Raw genomic sequence first — 21,733 nt, forward strand, 5'->3', positions numbered from 1 at the left:
AGACTATAAACACTTATTATAGGTGCACCCTAGTGATTCAGGACAAGCCAAAAACACGGTTTGGAAAATGGATTCATGGTGTACCCACTTATTATATACATTTTTCTACATTTTGAACACAAACAAAGTTACGGACCGCTGCTCTGATTGGTTGTTTTTTACCGGGAGCGATGGGAGTTTCTGCAAATGGCAATAGGACACAGGGAGGAGCCAGAGGAGCTTGATTTTTTTCACAGATTATCTGTCTCATATTCTACTGTCAGGACATAATGACAGGTTTAACAAATATGTAAAAAATACTTTTTTACAAAAGTTCCCTACTGCAGCTTTAATACCATGTAGCTAAGAGAAAATATAAGCACAGACCCAGGCACAGGCTTGACATTTATCCTGCTTGAATTTGTTGTAAGAAATGCACATAACTTCAAGTAATAAACTTTCATATGTGAATATTAGATATTTTAACTATAGTGTTTTTCTTTCATTTTCCCTGACTGCAGCTGTCAAATAATCGAACTCGAAGGAAATGAAGTGAAGCCCTGGCCATATTTAAGCTCTATTATGAAGTTGTAAGTTGTGTTTGCATAGAAAGACCAAACTAGCAGCTTATAAAATCTTGACATCAACCCTTTGCAAGCACACAGATTTAAGGTAAAACTTGCATCTTTGCATTGGTGGTTAAAATTAATCTTTGACAGTTTAGCAAAAGGTTTTGCACAAATTAGCCAAAAAGACAGTGGTGCAGCGTGTGTGATATATATATCGTCTGTGATCATATTGTAATTGCTATTCTAACGATATGCAATGAAGTCTGGTAGATTACACTAGTACGTGAACATTTAGAGTGTGTTCTTTTACTTTATGATTCAGTCTGCTAAAATGCACACAATTGAAGATATGGGGCAGAAAATGTATATATTTATATCATTTCATATAGGAAATCAATATCACATGAACAGTGCCATATTTTCAAAAATCAGCATGATTACATATAGATTGTTTTCTACAACAGTTCAATAAACAAGAATTGAATTATGAGACTTGCATTCTAGACACCATATTGCCTGTTTTTGCTCTATTTCGACAACAAAAATAATTCCAAACACAGCCACCATAGCACAGTTTTGCCTCTCTACACAATGATGGTGTTTCGTTCCTGAAGAATCACCAGTTTATATGATTTGGTTCAATCGCAATGACTCACTTATTAAGAGACTTTCTGACACCTACTGGCAGTTTTAATTTCACATTTAACGTATCTGTTGATTTTATTAATAATGTTTTTTTTTTCAAATAAGTATTAAACATTTTATGTCTTTTATATCAAAACATTATTCATGCAATTGTAACTGCAGGTCAAATGCATTCATGTCCTGCATTAAACAGTGGGTAAATACATTGAAGTCCCTCTTCTGTGTTTCCTCTGCATTGAAAAATTTAATTTTGTTGATATAGATTGATTTTATGTTATGAAGAGACTCTATAACATCCCACTGTTACTGATTCATGCAGCTCAAAGAATTATGGGTAGAATCTCTCGTGAGACTCTTCTAATTCATCAGCAGTTTCACTGATGATCCATAAGAAAAAAAACCAACCCCAGGATAGAGCGTCTGAGTGAATGTGGTCTGGACTGTGTGGATGTGGCTCATTTTGTCAGAGATGCTGTAGAAGGACAGAGTTCCTGCTCTGTGATCCACATACACTCCTATTCTCCTGATGATGGACTCTACAGGGAGATCTGTCTCTATGTTATTGTGTCTGAATGAGTAACTGTCAGGAGTGCAGATCAAACTCCAGGACTTATCATTATATCCAAACTCACACTCCTCACCCCGTCCCTTCCTCCTGATGCTCTTATATGACACTGATATCCACACACCATAATTTCCACTCCATTCAATCTCCCAATAACAGCGTTCAGGCACGCTCTCTCTGCACAACACCTGACGCACATCAAATCTGTCTGGATGATCAGGATACGGCTGGTTCTCTTGCACACCTGTCACGTTTCTGTTCTCCTCAGACAGAATGAGATCAGTTTTTGCTGTGTTTGGATCCAGTGTGAAAAAACAAGCATCTGAATACAAGAACAAAGACATTAATAACAACAACAATCACTACAGCTGTGTATGTGTGTGTTTAGACCTACATTTCTTTAGTCCTGGTGTAATCCTGGATTCTCCTCCATTATCCACACTAAAAAACACACAGAGTCACAATCAGTCAGTGAACAAATTGCTGTTGCTATGCAGTTACTATACAAGGTACTCAGGGGGGTTGCTAAGGTGCATTGAAGGAGATGATTGAGTGGATGCCACTGATCATATCCTTTCTTCAATATATATATTATCTCATTAATATTGTGTAATTATGAAGAAGAGGATTGAGAGGATGCTGCTGATCATATCCTTTCTTCTATATATATATATATATATATATATATATATATATATATATATATATATATATATATATATATATATATATATATAATCTCATTAATATTGTGTAATTATAAATCAAGTGTTTGATCAGTATTTAACCTCCAAGATTGTTGTATGATTTAACTAAATAAGTAAAAAGTCATCTTTATACATATAGATAGATGCATGCTGCTTACACAGATATATATTTTCTCCTTTAGAAGTGTTTAGAAGTAACAGACACGAGCATATGTGACCCGTCACGGAAACCAGTGACACAAGTCAGCAGCACAACTTTCGAGCAAAATGAGAAAGAAGTGATTTTTTTTTTCAAAATTGGTGATTTTCGTTTTTTTGCAGAATCTGTTAGTTGATATCACAAAGAAGCCTCTCCGTGTTTGAGATAGCAGTATTGGTATATTTAAAAGCGTACATTTTGAGGTTGAAATCAGCTAGTTTGTCTGAGATTCTAGCAAGCAGTAGGGGCGTTTCATTGTCTGTCTGTATTTTCATACTGGATAAGCCGGCTTTTGTTTCTTTTGTTATTGCCCCCGTCCTCCGAGGGAAGCGTGGCTACTTAGTATGCAGCGTTCTGGCCGGCTGTACCTGATATCAAAATTCAGTGAAGATGTACGGCGCAAAGATGAACGCAGATGAGCTGAACCGTGGCCGTTACACCGAAAATGCTTTGAAGTACTTCTTTGACAAGCCGGATGCTTATAAACAAGCGCTCACTGATTCTGAAGACGATCTGAATGACGATGAAAGCGGCATAATAAGACTGTATAATATCCCTAATCTACAACTGAGCGAAGATGACGACGAGGAAGAATGTATTGGACTGGCGTCAGACGAGTTGGACCGTAAGATATCAGAGGCTATTATCGATAGTAACATTTGATGGGGATAAAGACAGAGAAATGGGGAAAATCCGTAACATTTAGAGGCAAACAGACGGACAGTGCAAACTTCGGAGATGGTTACATCCACAAAGACGACTCCGGGTGAGTTTCCATAAACATCAAAGTTTGTCGTTTTGTGTTCATTCTAAGAACACATACACATTATCTCATGTTTAGTCCATGTTTAGACCTTCCCATATCTACCTATTGTTACTAGCTAGCTCATAGCTCATCGGTTATCACAGAATCCTGTTAAAAAAGTCCTAATGCTACACAATGAAATCAATTCACCAAGTTTTCTGTAAAAAACCAGCAAATAACAAATAAAATTAGCATCAATATGTGCTTTTTGTTTACATAAACATTAAAATAATAACATTAAAAATGATGGCCACATTTGAAAGATTAAAGATTTTTTATAAAAAGATAAAACTCACATATTTCAAGCTCTAAATCAATTTTTATAAAGGTAAAAAAAGATAAATTCCTGACATTTACAATGCACATTCTCCTTTATTATTAATAGTATGCGGTCAGATTTTTCCCGTTGTGTCTGTCGTTGCTATGCAGGGGGTATGGCTTATCTAAATGAGATGTAAATGAGCCCCATTGTCACTCGCAGCAGTGAGAACTCCACAATCTTCAGAGGCTATTTCCTGCTTTTTCAGCTTTTTTGAGTGCCTACCTTCAAATGGCCACAACTTCTCCAAATATTATCGGATTTCCATGTGTTACACATCGGTTGGAGACTACACTTTCAGAATCTGTGAATAACTCAAAATGCCCCAGAACCAACTTGTGTCCCTACTTTCCGTGATTGGTCACATATGTGAGTGTATTCCTTCTCCTAGGGTCACAAGGTCAGCTAAAAGGGTCAGGAGAGGCCCTTCCTCTACGTGCGCTGAGAGGGACGAAATGTAGCACTATGACATTTAGAAATGTATACTAGGTATTAAGAATCCTGTTCTAGCCTGTATTTCTATTCCTCAAGATTAATGTTGCCCTATTATGTGTGTGTATCCAACCGTAGTGATAAAAGACTTGCCAGTGCTTAGAGGACCTTGAATTGTAGATATGGGCTTGTGTGTGTGTGTGTGTGTGTGTGTGTGTGTGTGTCAGCACCTATGTTCTGTACAGAAGAATAGTTTCTGCTGACATTGCTGACATCTGGACCTGAGATGAAGTGTCTTCGTCACCCGTGTTGACGCCGGCTACAATCATTGGAGATATGCTGAAGATGTTTATGCCCATATGTGAATATTGTCTTCTAAGTCTATCAGATTGCTGCTGACCAGCGATTTGACGCAACTAATGTCTTCTGTCTGGAGTGTAACTGTGGTTGATTTTGTATTGTACTGGAGAGCGGCCTACGAACTTTGTTGACAGTATTGAAGCTGACTTCTGTTTATGAAACTGCAAACTATTTTCTTCAAGTAAAATTATTATTATTAATTTAATTAATCTCTGACTCCTGGTCTTCATTGTGACAACACCTGGTCCTTTAGTTATAACTGTAATTCCCCTAACAGCATGATGTGGTTGCTTTGTGGTTGATAATGTGTTCAGGGTGGTTTCTAGAGTATTGCTATGTGATTGCTAAGGTAGTCAGGGTGGTTTCTATGTTGTTGCTATACAGTTGCTAGGGTACTTGGGTGGTTGCAATGCAGTTGATAACATGTTCTGGTTGGTCGCTATGTGGTTGCCAAGGTACACAACATGGTTGATAGGGTGTTGCTGTGCAGTTGCTAGAGTACACGGGGTGGTTGCTAGTAGGGCTTTGCATCACCAGTAAAGTAACAATACGTATCCCAATAGGGGACTGCAATGAATTTCACCTCAGCAGAATTAAGTAAAACAATGGTTTATGAAGCATTGCATAGTGTAGGACCACTGCAAACTGTAGGCAGAGCAGACAGTCAACCTCTGCATTATGTAGAGCCTCCAGAACTGTATAATATCAGTAATGGTGTAGTATTCACATTTCAACATTGGGCACTCTTGACCAGGTACAATATTCTGATTGTTTGAATCTTGTTTTAGTAACACTTCCCAGTGTGCGGTGAATTCACAAAGGGAGGTTGCACATTTAAAGCGAATCTATTCTTCAAAACATGAATTCAAAGTTTTTTTCAGCTGTTGTGGTTATCACAAAACATCACACACTGTTACTCACGAGGAAATCTCGCTCTCAAAATCACATAAGATATAATATGTGCAAAACATTGCTTTTAAAAAAAAAAAAAAAATATATATATATATATATATATATATATATATATATATATATATATATATATATATATATATATATATATATCCTCCATTGTGTTTTCACTGTATGCTCCTCTTTTAAAATCAGATAGGGAGTGAGTTAAAAGTACTATTTTGTTTTGTTTGAGCAGCTTAGTTAATATTTTAATCTTCAGAAAAGTCTAAATATTGTTGCATAAAGATATACCCAAAGACACTGAAATGTTTAATCAATAAAACCTAAAAGCTCTTCATGCTCAACTTACTTGAATTTGTCCAGTGAGCAGTTTGGATCCTCCCGTTTTTCCTGGAGCAGCTTGACTCCTGAATCTCCTGGGTGATTATAACTCAGATCCAGCTCTCTCAAGTGTGAGGGGTTTAAAGTCAGAGCTGAAGATATATAACGACATCCCTCCTCTGTCACCATACAGCCAGACAACCTACAAAAACATACAGCAGCAGCCCACATCACATTAGTTAGTTTGTTCTGTATATAACATTGTGTTGTATCATTTTTGTATTGAACTGATTATTCAACATAAAGTATTGTGCATATTTGTTGTTATTCTGATCTTGTCAGTTGAGTCAAACGTGTAATATTCACAGAGACAGAACTGTCACTTTATGAATATGTGCAATTAGCTTGTTTGTGTAATGAAAATCAGATTATTTTATTTTAAAGATGACCGAGAAATGCGCTGAGGAGGTAGAAGCATAGAAACATATACTATTTTCACAAGCCTCATACAAATGTGCTGATATGAGGACATTCTCAGACCTCAGAATTAGTTCTCAGTCATTTGACTGGTTGAAACATTCCTTTTGGCTGCAAATTACCATATTTCATATTTATAATATTCATTTTTAATTTATGGATAATGATTTGTGATTTGTGTAATTTTGTGCTTACAGTTATGGCCAAAAGTTTTGGCAGTGACAGCAAACTTTGTAAAACACAATTTCTATTTCAGTGGTATACTGAAAAACGATGACAAGCATATCATAAGTTTTAAAGGCTTTGATTTGCAAAAAAATGAGTATTTACAGTGTTGACCCTTGTTCTTCATAACCTCTGCAATTCATTCTGGCATGCTGGATATTAGCTTCTGGGCCAAATCCTGATAAATGCTTATCCATTTTTGCCGTTTTCTCGGAGTTGATCACAATTTGTGGGCTTCTGCTTGTCCACTCACCTTTTGAGGACTGACCACAGGTTTTCTTTAGTATTGAGATTGGGGGAGTTGCCTAGCCACAGATCAAAAATCTCAATGTAATGATGTTCGAGCCACTTCTTTATCACTCTTGCTTTGTGACATGGTGCTCCATCATGCTGAAAAAAGCACGGATCATCACCAATTTGCTCATGATTCATTAGACAAAGTCACTCTTGCAGGCGTTTTGACACCATTCTTTATTCATGGCAGTGTTTCTCCCTGCATTTCGAAGATGCTTGTTTTACAAACAAGGCCCAGTTTGACGACGGATTTGCGTATCGTTTATTTTTTTAAGGATTAAGCAATCCCAACGAAAAAGGGTCAGTATCGTGTGTTGGAACCGCAGGCGGTGAGTAAAACTGCTTAGAATATCTCTGCCTCCTTGTTAGTGCGTCCGCCTCCCATGCCAGAGACCCGGGTTCGAGCCCCGCTCGGAGCGAGTCGTTGCTGATGCTGCTCTCGTTCAGTTTCAGCCTCAGGATCTGATTCTGGATCATAAATAAACGGCTGAATCTGACTGTTAGCCATGGTTTGTTTTGGGTGGTTTTTCACGGTAATGTCACAGTTTCCAAACGCTCTTGGTCGTGTTTTTCCGGGAAAATATAATAAAACTAAAGACTTTTTGGAGTTATGAAGGATGCAGTACTACTCTATAGGTACTCAAGATTAACAGGATATTGAGTGAAAACGAGCATTTCACCCCCCCTTTAAACATTTTGTAAATAGCACAAATAAATAAAAATAAATGAACATACAAATTAAACAATTTCAAACAGGGCCCACTGGTACAACCTTCACCGGGTCCCCGCTGACCCCAGCTATGGCCCTGCTCACGCCTGTTTCACACATACTCGATCTGCAGTGCGTGTGCATTACGTATGTGGTGCAGCACGGACCCTGATGTGCTTTTACACAGGACAAGTTTGCTTCTCGGTACGTAAATTATCACTGTACTGCTGCAGACGTAAACGCTCATGGAATGCAACTAGAATCCGTTAACATTGGTGCGTAAAAAAATATGCAGCGCATATGCACTGCAGACGGAGTATGTGTGAAACAGGCATAAGGTTGTTTGCACCTTGTGCAACGTGGAATTAGTTTACAGCTTTTTCAAGCACTTTGGGATGCATTTTGGAAACAGGAGATGAGCCCCTGGTCTAATGCACCACCTAGATTGATAAACTCCTTCTCAAAGACTTACTGTTTGTCAATTTTAATTGGTTAACACACATATTCTGAATCCCTTTGGCAGAATTCGAATTAGCCATTTTAATCTAGATTAATTTCAAGATCACAGTGAGATTAAAAAAATTATCTATGCCCACCACTAATATAAATATTTATTTTACAATGTGGTGTATCTACATTACTGGTGAAAGAGGCTCCTGACTTGGTAAAAGCAAGTTTTTTGAGTTGTTAGGCTCTTGTTGGAGCTTCCTCATCCTCTCAGCTGTTCTTGAGCCTGTTAGCTCCCCTCCCTTGAGGATTGCTGTGCCGAGATCACAGTTCCTAGTGCTCTTTCAACAGAGATATGTGGCTGTTAGGCTCTTGTGGGCCTCCTCGGAGTCGCTCTTCAGGCGAGCTTTCGAGTACCCCCCCTCATCTGAGGGCCTTCTTGCCGATTACAACACTTAGCATGGTTAGTACTCCTAGCTTAGTATTCTAGCTTCTGAGTTGTTGGCAGTGTGTCTAGTGTTTAGTAGTTGGTCTCCTCTCATTTTAGCGGAATGAAACCGCCATTCTTAAGAGCTACTCAACTAGTTTGGGTTTTGTTAGGCTTCCTCTTGTTTAACCCTCTGAAGTCGATTAACGCGTATACGCGTTATGAGGCATTTTCATTTTCAACCCCGAAAATATCTTAAATTACACTTTCAGTTTTGATCATACAGATAAGAGCAATACATCAATCAAATCTGTAAAAAGGGGCTACTTTTTTGCATACAGACATAATAACAACAAAACTTGGTGCACTTATAAAGTAAAGATAACAAACAAGGTGTGCTGTCTGCAGCCTTTGTATGTGCTGATCTTCATTTAGACACACGTCATTAAAATGAACTGTAACTCAGTGAATACTCAACAAAGAGACATGAGATATATCTATAGAAGAGACATGAGAGATATATCTACAGAAAGCTTGACATGTCTACTTTTAAGCTAAAAGTGCTGTCGAAAACAAATATTCTGTGATAAAGTAATCCATATGAGAACAATGCGAGGTCCATTTTTCACGTCTCCCTTCATTATCTTCTAATGTGACCACGCACCTGCGCTGAACGCGCTATTCAGATTCTAATGTTTCACTGAAGCGCGCTGTTTGAATACACTCACACAACAGAAGACAACGCAGCGAGACTGTTTTTCGAGTTTTTTTTATTTTACTGTTTGCTTCACGATGAGAGGAGAGACATAATTCACCCCAAAAAGATGTGATGTGGCTGAGGATTTGAGATTTGGGTATCTTCAGAAAAAAAGAAGTGCTTTATTCAGCAGAGATCATAAACATGAGTAAGTCTCTTTTTATTTATTTATATACTTGTACTAGTTTTCACATAACTTGTAAACATTTTACTAGTTAGACTTTTTCCAAACTATAATTCCTGACTAAATGTATAATTAAGTGAAATATTATGAAGTTTCAATAACAATATACAATACTATACCATTCAAAAGACTACTATAATACTATACCATTCTTGATGTAAATAATATAAATGTAACAAATAAAGATAACTTTACAATGTAACAAACAATGCTGTTATTTCAATTTATCCCCCCTAAAAAAAACGGAAAAAAAAATATTCTCAGCTCTTTTCAACATTAATAATAATAATAATTTTTTGTAGAAAATAAGATTGTTAAAAGGATTTCTGAAGGATTGTGTGAATGAAGTAATGATGCAAAAAATTCTGTTTGAAAGTCAGCTTTGATTGTTCCTAATAAACTGTTTAACTGCTCCCCCAAGTGGATATTCAATTATGTTGTGGGATAATGAAATATATTCTAAATAAACTACAAACATAAAATTATATAGATTTATTTTGTCCTCACATTCTTGTAACTCCTCCCTCTCAGTGACAACAGCTGACTGAATGGCTCATTATGCAGCTCATTATTCAGGGCTTTGTCTTCTCAGGTGTAAATCACAATGATATTCATGATAGTTGATGCCTACTCGCATATGACTTTTACCAACAAAAATTGTCTTAAATTTAAATCAATATATTGTTTTATGTGAGTGAGTAAACAAGATGATTTTCACATAATTTAGAAAGAAAAAATGTAGGCTACAAGCTTAAGTTCTCAAAAGTCCCGGGAACCAATGTTCTGTATGTGTTTTATGGCCTTATTCAAGCGATTTAACTTTTCGTTTTTTCGCTAACCACGTATAACATTTTTTTTCTCAAAAACACAATCATGTACATACATGCATTTCACTTATTATTATAGCCCAGTTTATGCTGATTACAGTGAGATTAGACTTTAGCCATTTAGATGTGTATAAGAAACTGAAAAAAACACAAATGTCAGGGCATGACAAAACTTTTCTCAGCCCCAAAAATACCCTCAGACTCCAGAGGATTAAGAAAGTTAACCTTCTAAAGCCTCTGCTCCTCATAGCTCGCTTAAACAGCATTATTGTTTTCAATTATTGTCATTATTGTATGCTCCTTTTTTGTGAGCCTTGCTAATTGTCTTTAGCGCTGAGTGTTGTCAGGCCTCCTCTCGCTCTAGAGAGTCGTCATGCTGAGGCCTCCATTCTTAAGAGTTTCTCTAATAGGGGTTGAGTGCTAGGCTTCCTCTCGTTTAAGAGAGTCATCCTGCTAAAGCATCCACTCCCTAGAGCTCCGCTTAGGCAGTAATGTGAGTAGTAGGCTCTTTTTATTTGAGTCCCCACTACATGCCTCTGGCATTGAGTGTAGTTAGGTCTCCACTCAGTTTAGAGAGTCTTTATGCTGAGACCTCCACTTTTTGAGCTCCAGACTCTGGCGGATGAGTTAGTCTATGATGATTAGAGCTTAAGCCTGTCGTATAGCCTAGCGCGTTCTCTAGTAGAGATGCTGTTCCTCAAGTCCTGATTTGGGGAGACAGTTACCTAGGCACTTATCCCTCAGCATGGCAGCATTGGTATACCGTTCCCATAGCGCTCTCTAGAGGATGCAGTGTGAAGTTCCCTTTCAAAAGCGAATGTCTCAGGTTTGGAAAGTTAAATTAACTTAGATAATGTTCCCTCTTAATTTAAAACTTGACTGAAATGTGTTGTTAAAGCTCTGTATAAAGCTGTTTTTCACCCCCTTCCCCGTTTCCCTGTCCACTTCATCCTCCAAGTTTTCCAGTAGGTCAGACTCCAGCATTCCACTGCTTCACAGAAAGCTGGGGTTTGAGGTCTGATGTTGCAGTGTAAACAATAGAGGGCCTGAGATTATTTCAGTGCAAAGAAAAAACCAAGGAAAGGACCGGGTTTTTTTTTGAGTCTTTGTTTTACTAACCAAATTCAGGAAGAAGCACGTGCGGATAATTAACACGGCCAGTCCATCATCAGTAATTACACCATCTATCCAAACAGCACTAGAGAGAACCCCTATAAATAATTAAAGCAGCCTTACCTTCATTATCTCTAATCTAGTGTTGTCACGGTACCAAACTGTCATTATTCAGTACCAATACCAATGAAAATCTACGGTTCTATGGTTTGACTATACTTTAGGCAAGGTAAATTTATTTATATAGCACATTTCGTACAAAATGGTAATTCAAAGTGCTTTACATGAAAGTAAAATAATCATGAAGAAATAAAATAAAACTTTTAAACTTTTAAAATGAATTAAACATTTAAAAAAAGTTAGAAAATGATTTTACATAAAAAAAATAAAATAGTGAAAATATAGTGCAATCAGTTCGGACATTGCACAGTGCTCATTCAATAAATGCACAGCTAAAAAGATGCGTTTTGAGTCTAGATTTAAATGTGACTAGTGTTTTAGCACATCAGATCTCTTCTGGAAGCTGATTCCAACTGCAGGCAGCATAGTAACTAAAGGAGGACTCCCCTTGTTTTGTGTGAACCCTTGGTATTTCTAACTGACGCGATCCTAGTGATCTGAGTGCTCTGTTAGGTTTATGTTCAGTGAACATATCTGCAATATATTTCAATATACTTTAAATATTTACACAGTTTGGATTAAATTAATTTTCAAAGGATTTTTAATTTTAAAGCCAAGAATAACAATTAAGTTAGCTTAAAAATTATAAATCAAAAAGCCCAGAACTACTTTTATGACTGACCCCTGTTTCACACCGCAAGCGTGAGTGGAGTATTTTTTTTTCGCCGTCCATATTAATCAATGAGTGCATTCACACCGGGACCAGGAGCAGCGCATGAGCATCAATCAGGAGCGCCGCGTGAACAGCAGTGCAGCGGGGGTTTCGGCGTCCGGTCTATTTTTGCTGTGCTGCTCACGCTCAATTAAAGTGAAAGCACACTTTTGATGGACAAAATAAATGTGATTTAACACAAAACGTGTTCAAAATGCACAGAATAAGCATGTCAAGAGTTTTAACAACAATGCCAATTTCTAGTGTTTTAACAATTATGCCAGAAAAGATAATTAAGTATAACAAACATGTATTTACCCATTTCAACTTTTTAATTAATCTTTTTGTGTAAAAGTATGGTGTATTGTTATAAAAACAAATGTTGAAAGAATTATACCCATTGTTTGAAATGGTTATACTGTCTGCCGAACACGCTTTGCAGCCGCTGCTGTGATGCTGTACTTCTACGCTTCCAAGTGTGAATACTTGCGAGAGTCTGCTGCTGCAGTGACGATGTAGTTGCGCAGACATGCTGCTCGCGCACCACTCACGCTTGCGGTGTGAAACAGGGGTGATACACTAAGTAGACATTCAAAAGCACGTACCGCCGCGGCGGCGGTATAAAGTGCATTTGCAGCCTTTGACCGCTGAGTGGCGCTTTAACCACAAGTTATTAAACAAGCGCATCAAAGCACATTTTCGCTAATAGCCGTCAGTTTTGCCTCACTGATGTGTTAGATTTGATGGCTTCAGTCAGACGAAAGTTTGGTACTTAGGAAGTTATGCGCATTTCTCAGAACGAGAAAGAGTCTGTGCTTATATTTTCTAAGCTACATGGTATTTGTCAGGGTTTGGGTAGAAGGATGAGGCGAGGACTCAATGATGCAGAGAGAAGGGCTCTTTAATAGTAATAATAATAAAATAAACAAACAAAAACTACCCCGTAGGGGAAAACAGACAAAACTTGACTGGCAAGGCAAGACACGATGTGCACAGACAAATATTAGACGACGAACTAGCAACCAGACTGCAAACACAAGGACAATAAATAGGGAGCTAATGAGGAGGGTAACGAGGGAACACATGTGGGGAAAATTACATCAATAATCAGGTAACAAGATGGGTGGGGTCAAGACAATTGACGAGAGCACATGGCACATAGGAACAAAGACAAAAGCCATGTGCTCACAAAAACAAGCACATGGCCAGCAAACCAATCACAAGCCATGTGCTTGAATAGGACACAAACACACAGTTAATGAGCAAGCTCATAAACTACGTGTTCACACCAGACAGCACGCAGCCAGTAAAAACTAAGCTGCGTGCGACAGCACAAGACAAAATATAAGTAAGCACACAGCCGATAACTCGAGCTGTGTGCAACAATACAAGACAACACAAAACAGAACATGGAGCGCGAGTGTTCGGTCCCTGACACGAAACCGAAACTCAGCAAGACATGAGTGCCAGGATCCGAACACCACGCTCCAACATGAAACAGGACACACAGACAAGAGCGCACGGCTCGAGCAGTCTCGAAGCCGCGCGCTCACATGAAAACAATGACATGAGGAGAGTATCAGGGCTCTGTCACAAAACCATGAATACCACTAAACTGAAGTGACAGAACCCTGACACTAGCCCCCCTCAAAAGGGACGCCACCTGGCGTACCTAACGAGGAACACCCAAAAACAAGACGGGAACAAGACAGCACAGGCATGGCAACACAAACCCGGTACACAACAGAACACACGACATGGAAATCAAGATACAGACAAAATAGGGGAGGGAGGGAAGGGAGGGAACCAAGGAGACTCAGGCAGTCCAGGAGTCCCAGCAGTGGGCCAGGGTGGAGCCGGAGAGATGAGCCAGCGAGGATCTGGCCTAACAGAAACCCCGACAGACCACCAGGGCGGTGCCGGAGGGATGGACCAGCGAGTATTCAGCCTAACAGGAACCCCGGCAGACCAGCAGGGTGGAACCAGACGGAGAGACCAGGAGGCCTCCAGCCAAACAGGGACCCCGACAGATAGGAAGGGCAGAGCTGGCATGGCACTCATCAAGGGCAGAGCCGGCATCAGGGCAGGGAGCATAGACGGAACCGGCATCAGGGCAGGGAGCTTGGGCGGCGCCGGCAGGGCAAGGAGCTTGGGCGGCGCCGGCAGGGCAAGGAGCTTGGGCATGACTGGGATGGCCTCCAGGCCAGCAGTGGGCTCCTGAATGGCCTCCAGGCCATGTGGGATGGAGGAAGCCTTTCTTCTCCTCCTCCTCCGTCTCTGAGAGGGGGGCGCTGCAGCCTCATCAGGCTCCTCTGGGGGCGCTGCAGCCTCATCAGGCTCCTCTGGCAGTGGCGGGGTAGAGCCATTCCTCTTCTTACCCCTCTTCCGTCTACGAGAGGGAGGTGCTGCAGTCTCTTCGGCCACCTCTAGGGGTGCTGCAGCCTCATCAGGCTCCTCTGGGGGCGCTGCAGCCTCATCAGGCTCCTCTGGCAGTGGCGGGGTAGAGCCATTCCTCTTCTTACCCCTCTTCCGTCTACGAGAGTGAGGTGCTGCAGTCTCTTCGGCCACCTCTAGGGGTTCTGCAGTGTCGCAAATCGCCTCAGGGGGTGCTGCAGCTCCTTCATCCACCACAGGTGGATCTGCAGCTTTGACGGGGACCACAGGCAGCACTGCAGCCTCCTTAGCTGGGGAACGTGCCACAAACTCCACAAATTCCCCAAACGACAGGTGGTCCAGCCCCCTCATTCTCCACCAGCTGAGAGGCTCATCAAGGGCATAATTGAAGAGGTCCTTGAGGGCCGCATCATTAAACTCCAATCCCTCTGCAGTACCACTGAACTCCAGGGCAAAATCCCTCACACCAGTCCCTTGTTGATGAAGAGAGATCAAAGTCTTAAACTGGAGCATATGCTGGTAGTGGGGGCTGGAGAGGGTGGAGGCTGGTGGACGGTGCAATCCCTTCTTCCGCTGAGTCCTCATACTGGCTAGTTCGTTCTGTCAGGGTTTGGGTAGAAGGATGAGGCGAGGACTCAATGATGCAGAGAGAAGAGCTCTTTAATAGTAATAATAATAAAATAAACAAACAAAAACTACCCCATAGGGGAAAACAGACAAAACTTGACTGGCAAGGCAAGGCAAGACACGATGTGCACAGACAAATATTAGACGACGAACTAGCAACCAGACTGCAAACACAAGGACAATAAATAGGGAGCTAATGAGGAGGGTAACGAGGGAACACATGTGGGGAAAATTACATCAATAATCAGGTAACAAGATGGGTGGGGTCAAGACAATTGACGAGAGCACATGGCACATAGGAACAAAGACAAAAGCCATGTGCTCACAAAAACAAGCACATGGCCAGCAAACCAATCGCAAGCCATGTGCTTGAATAGGACACAAACACACAGTTAATGAGCAAGCTCATAAACTGCGTGTTCACACCAGACAGCACGCAGCCAGTAAAAACTAAGCTGCGTGCGACAGCACAAGACAAAATATAAGTAAGCACACAGCCGAAAACTCGAGCTGTGTGCAACAATACAAGACAACACAAAACAGAACATGGAGCGCGAGTGTTCGGTCCCTGACACGAAACCGAAACTCAGCAAGACATGAGTGCCAGGATCCGAACACCACGCTCCAACATGAAACAGGACACGCAGACAAGAGCGCACGGCTCGAGCAGTCTCGAAGCCGCGCGCTCACATGAAAACAATGACATGAGGAGAGTATCAGGGCTCTGTCACAAAACCATGAATACCACTAAACTGAAGTGACAGAACCCTGACAGTATTAAACCATATTTTAGATTGGACATATTTAAAAGGTGTGCAGTATTATTTATATTATATTAATTATACGTTATATTATTCAGAAATTGAGAAATTAACATTAAGAAATTGTTGCATGTTTAAATGTGAAGCACTGTATAATTTCGTTCCCATTATTTAGGCCTAATTTGCCTAAAACAAGAAACGAATAAAATTAAACCGGCACGATTAAATCTTTGAAACTCTAAAGAATTAATAAAACGTCCTCACGATTAAACTCAAGTTCTCTCATTATAATCAACAATATTCACACAATGTAAAAAAAAAAAGATTTAGTAATTGACAACTAAAAGTAATTTTAGAGTAATGTTAGAGTCTGCACTGCGGATCATTTCAGAAAGATAACCACTTTAACACCAGTATTAAAGACTTTTTAAAATAAGTTGAGCTCAAAACTCACTCTTAGTTAGCAGCAAGTGTTTTAAATAACTTGAACCGATGTGGATTATAATCACTAAACAAGGCAGAAATATTTATAAGCGATATAAAAGACTATGCACGCTAAACATTAACGTTACCATAGTAAACATGGTAAATATGACCGCTTGAAGAAATCAGATGTCAGCTTCTTATTCTCTATCACAATTGTGTATTTATTAAGTAACATTTTATCTGTCGTCTCGTTCCGTGAGTTTAACTCCACGTTGCATATCATCAAAATATAATGATTTTTGTTCGGGAGCTTTTATAAAAATAGAGAGTCTGCGCTGCTGATCATTTCGGAAAGATAACAGCTATAACAGCAGCATTAAACACTTTTTTAAATAAATCAAGCTCAAAACTCACTTTCAGTCAGCAGCGAGTCTTTAAAATAACTTTATCCGATGTGGATTATAATCACCATACAAGGCAGAAATATTTATAAGCGATGCAAAAGTCTGTGCACGCTAGGCATTAACATGACCATAGTAAACATGGTAAATATGACCGTTTGAGGAAATCAGAAGTCAGCTTCTTATTCTCGTGTATTTAGTAATGTATATTATCTGTCACAAGCTTCATCTCAAGAGTTTAGCTCACGTCATAAAAAATATAATAGCCTAATGTTTTTGTTCGGGAGCTTTTATAAAAATAGAGATATTATCATTCATTCTAAATGTGACGGCTACTGTGGCTAATAAACAGAAACCGACTCGACTGAATAAGCAGGCTATTTTCATAAGTGTTAAAAATAAATAAATAAAATAGAAATAAGTGTATTCATGTGTGATTAATTTTGGGTCCTAATAAATTAAATCAATAGCCTATGATCAATGTATCACTTATTCTACATCGATGCTTTTGAATGTGAATATATAACAAAGCATGCAAACAAACGGCCGCTTTTATCATCTTCGTTTTGTGATCGGGCATGTTCCAGTGACTTTTTCTGATAACTTCTCTTTGTTGGTGAAATAATGAGTTTGCATGACGTTGTTCTGAGAGGCGTGTAAAGGGCGTGTTTTAGTGACGTGCAGCGGTGCTTCAGGCTCCTGTGGAAACCCTGCGCTATTCTGGCCTCGTGCTACTGGCCCGGGGCTATGAGCCCCGCCCGGCCTGCTTTAAGCCCTGGCTCACACTGGCCCGTCAGTGAAAATGCGGCTTGATACCAGAAACACGCTCCGCCTTCACTCCGTGAATAAAGTATTTCAGTATGTTTGAAATGTTATGTTCATAACATAAAATATAAATAAATCAATCAATCAATCACCTTTATTTATATAGTGCTCTAAACAAAATACATTGCGTCAAAGCACTGAACAACATTCATTTGGAAAACAGTGTCTCAATAATGCAAAATGATAGTTAAAGGCAGTTCATCATTGAATTCAGTTATGTAATCTCTGTTCAGTTTAAATAGTGTCTGTGCATTTATTTGCAATCAAGTCAATAATAAAATAACAGGAGAGTTTCAAAGTGGCTTAAGCTATGTGTAAACTTTTTTCCCTATATGACATGCCAAACTAATCTTTAATTGCTGCTTTCTGCTGTGAAAATTTTGTTTGTGATGAAAATAACATCTTTGTCAGTTATTTTATCTAAACAGATCGATTAACATCACAATTTCAAAATCAGATAGCATGCTGCTAATGTACAACTGTAAGATTACATTTGTTTGAACGCATTATTGTGAAAGCGATTGAGTGTGAATCTGTTTAAATCATGCTTTAACCCGAAAATAATCAGTAAAAGAAACAGACTAACTCTTAACATCCCGCTCGACTCTTGCAGACAACCTTCTGATCAAGCTAAATATGTTTGCTGTTGGCATGAATTTTATTTGTGATAAGAAGCTTAAACGAAAAGGAATATGTAATGTGTGAATGTTGCATTTCTCTCGTCGGAGAGAGCCAGCACTGTGAATATAACCAAAAAGTCCTATATAAACCGGTTCAGCAAGTGAAAGCCTCATAACACTATCCATATGAAAGAGCAATTCACACCTTTATCCTGACCCCACAAGCCATGAATAACTACCCAAAACCCAACCCCCTCCAGCTGAACAGAATTCGGTCTGTGTTTTGGCTCTGAGGAACGGTGTGTTAGTGGGCTGAAACATGCCTGTACTCAGCAGCACTAGGCTACTATTTGTATTCATAATTTTCTCGCAGCCCATATTATTATTTTCACAAGACCATAATGATAATAACAAATCATCAATTAATAATGAATCATTATTTTACGAAAATCATTGTTATTTGTGATCGTGGATGTTTGCCGGAGGCTTTAAGACCAAGCGGAGTCCTCTGTTCCCGCCTCACAGAGCGCGGGTCTCCGAGGCTTCACTGTTTGCGGTTTGACTTCACTGAATCAGATTGAGGCGAATTTATTGATCAAGAGCCCAACATTTAGCAAGGCAGGAAAAGTCTAACGGAAGGAAGACGTATATCATTGAGCTAATGCTGTTAAAGAGAGAGAGAGAAGTAATAATAATAATAATAATAATAATAATAATAAATTTTATTTGTAATGCACTTTACATTTGGACAATCTCAAAGTGCTACAGAGGATCTTAAAATCAAAGTAATTCAATATAAAAAGAAAACAGAACAACATAAGCCTATAAAAACGTTAATTGAAAAGCTTTTATAAAAAGAAATGTTTTTAGGTTGCGTTTAAAAGCATCAGTAGTCTGTGGGGCCCTCAGGTAGTCCGGGAGGGTATTCCACAGCCTCGGAGCAGCCGATGAAAAGGCCCTATCACCCATGCTGCAAAGTTTTGTTCTGGGAATTTGGAGGATGTTTGAGTTTGCAGAACGAAGAGAGTGTGAAAAGGTTGGGTGGGTGAGAAGTTCCTGCAGGTAGAGGGGGGCATGTCCGTGAATACACTAATGGGTGAGGAGGGAAACTTTATACTCAATTCTCAGTGTGACAGGGAGCCAGTGAAGAGATTTCAGGATGGGGGTGATGTGTTCATGCTTGCGCACCCTCATCAGGATTCTGGCAGCGCTATTTTGGATGTATTGAAGTCTCTGGATGCTTTTGCCAGAGATCCCGATGAGGAGTGCATTACAGTAGTCCAGCCTGGAAGAAACAAAGGCATGGACGAGCTTCTCTGCATCCTCCATGCTGAGTGTTGGACGGAGTTTGGCAATGTTCTTGAGATGGAAGAATGAGGTCTTGCATAGGTGTTTAATGTGGGTGTCAAAGGTGAGATGAGGATCCATTTTGACACCTAAATTACTGACCGATGTGGAAAGGGAGATATTTTGGCCGGAAAAAGTGATGCTGGTGATGGTTGAAGTGCAAAGTTGATGTGGTGTACCAATTAAGATGGCATCAGTTTTAGAGCAATTTAACTGAAGGAAATTGAGCTTCATCCACATCTCTATCTCCTCCAGGCAGGTGGTCAGTGTGGATGTTGGTAGGGGAGCAGAGAAAGTGGAGGTTGTACTTAAATACAGCTGTGTATCATCAGCTTAACAATGGAATGATATACCATGTCTACTAATGATTTTACCGAGGGGGAGCATGTAAATGGAGAAAAGTGTGGGACCCAGCACAGAGCCCTGAGGAACACCACAAGTGACATTATGAGTGAGTGATTTGGCTTTGCCCAGGGCAACGTACTCAGTTCTGCCAGTCAGATATGAAATGAACCAGTCATAAACATTTTCTGAAAGTCCAATGGTGTATTTCAGGCGGAATGTTGTGGTCTATTGTGTCAAAAGCAGCTGTTAGATCTAGCAGGATAAGTAGTGATGGGGAACCAGTATCTGCTGCCATCAGAAGGTCAGTGGTGATCCTGACCAAGGCTGTTTCAGTGCTAGGACCAGGGCGGAAACCCGACTGAAATTTTTCAAACAGGTTTTTTTTTTAAGGTGAGTATGAAGTTGTACTGCAACTGTTTTTCCAAAACCTTTAATAGAAATGGTAGGTTTGAAATGGGCCTATAGTTGCAGAGAACTTCAGGGTCCATAGTTGATATTTTAAGTAGAGGGTTGATGACAGCGGTTTTTAATGTGGATGGGATATGACCAACCAGAAGGGAGTTGTTTATTATCTTGGTGATGAATGGAGAGACAACAGAGAGGTTGGCCTTCAGCAGAGTGGAAGGGAAGGGATCCAGGGCACAGGTGGCCGGCTTCATCTTTCTGATAACATCCCCCACTTCTTCCTGTGTGACATCAGTGAAAGAGCTGAGGGGCTGGACAATCTTCAATGCTGGATCTTCCGTTGGAGAAGGCAGAGCAGCAGTGGTAGTGAGTTGAGAGCGGATATTATTTACTTTTTGTTTGAAAAAGGTAATAAACATATTACACCTCTCCTCAGTGGTCTCAGAGTGGGAGTTTGGGGTTTGAGAAGGTGGTTTATTGTTGAAAAAAGTTGTTTTGAGTTTCCAGGATTGTTATTGATGATAGCGGAATAATACCGTGACCGCGCGTCTCTCAGAGCTTCTGCATAAGCCCTCTTTTGTTCCCTGTATGCCTGTTTGTGAACAGTCAGTCCAGAGGCCTTGAAACGCCGCTCAAGGACACGCCCAGCCGCTTTCATCTTTCGCAGCTCGCAGGTGTACCAAGGTGCTGATCATGTGAATGAGACGGTCCTCGATATCAGAGGGGCATGGAGGTCCAGGAGACTGCTCAGGCACTGGTTATAAAAATCCACCGAGTCAGCAACGGAAACCAAGTCAGAAAGGCCAATGGAGAGAGAGGAGATATGTTGAAGGTCCTGGACCAGGACATCCGCATTGATATTTTTCAACTTTCTGTAGTAGATCTTTCTCTTTGGTTTGATGTGAGAGAAAGGAAGGGGCAACTCCATTGCCACAACCTTGTGATCTGAAACTCCAAGATCATAAACGTGTAGGTTACTGATGAGAGCTGAGTTTGAAATGATTAAATCAAGTATGTGTCCCTTGGAATGTGTGGGGACATCAACATGGTGTTGTAGGTTGAGGGAGTCTAGCAGCTGAAGAAAATCAGCAGCAAGATGACATTAGGGGGTGTCAACATGAATATTTGCGAGCTGCCTCCAAGTAACTGTATCCAGGGGGACAGGCTTCATTTAGGGCAGAGAACACCTCTGGCTGATGCCATGTTTCTGTTAAACACATGAAGTCAAGTCTTTTCTCCCTAATGTGTTCTTCAATCAGTACAGATTTATTATTGATGGATTGAGTGTTAAAGAGTTCGAATTTAACCAATGACTGAGGAGTGAATCTCTGAACTGGACACAAAACATTAAAATCCACTCCTCGCAGGCTGGAATATTTCCAGGCGATATTTCCATTGTTGATAGTGACTGGAGCAGCGGCATTCTGATGACGCGTCAAGCATGCGACGAATGACCAGAGAGAAGGAATGCTTG

General features: G+C 40.1%; 1 protein-coding gene across 6 annotated transcripts in view; it reads right to left on the minus strand.

Annotated features, from left to right (window-relative positions):
• Nucleotides 1-206: 206 nt before the first annotated feature.
• LOC127966948 (NACHT, LRR and PYD domains-containing protein 3-like) overlaps nt 207-21,733 on the minus strand; it is a 75,581-nt gene continuing 54,054 nt past the window's right edge. For all 6 annotated transcript variants that reach the window (XM_052568290.1, XM_052568288.1, XM_052568289.1 and 3 more), the window contains 3 exons: nt 5,845-6,018; nt 2,153-2,199; nt 207-2,080 (listed from right to left, as the gene is read on the minus strand). In XM_052568290.1, coding sequence (XP_052424250.1) covers nt 1,551-2,080; nt 2,153-2,199; nt 5,845-6,018 — 751 coding nt within the window. In that variant the 3' untranslated portion in view covers nt 207-1,550. The remainder of the gene's footprint in view (nt 2,081-2,152; nt 2,200-5,844; nt 6,019-21,733) is intronic.

This window comes from Carassius gibelio, chromosome A4 (assembly GCF_023724105.1).
Source record: "Carassius gibelio isolate Cgi1373 ecotype wild population from Czech Republic chromosome A4, carGib1.2-hapl.c, whole genome shotgun sequence".
NCBI classification, from domain to species: Eukaryota; Metazoa; Chordata; class Actinopteri; order Cypriniformes; family Cyprinidae; genus Carassius; species Carassius gibelio.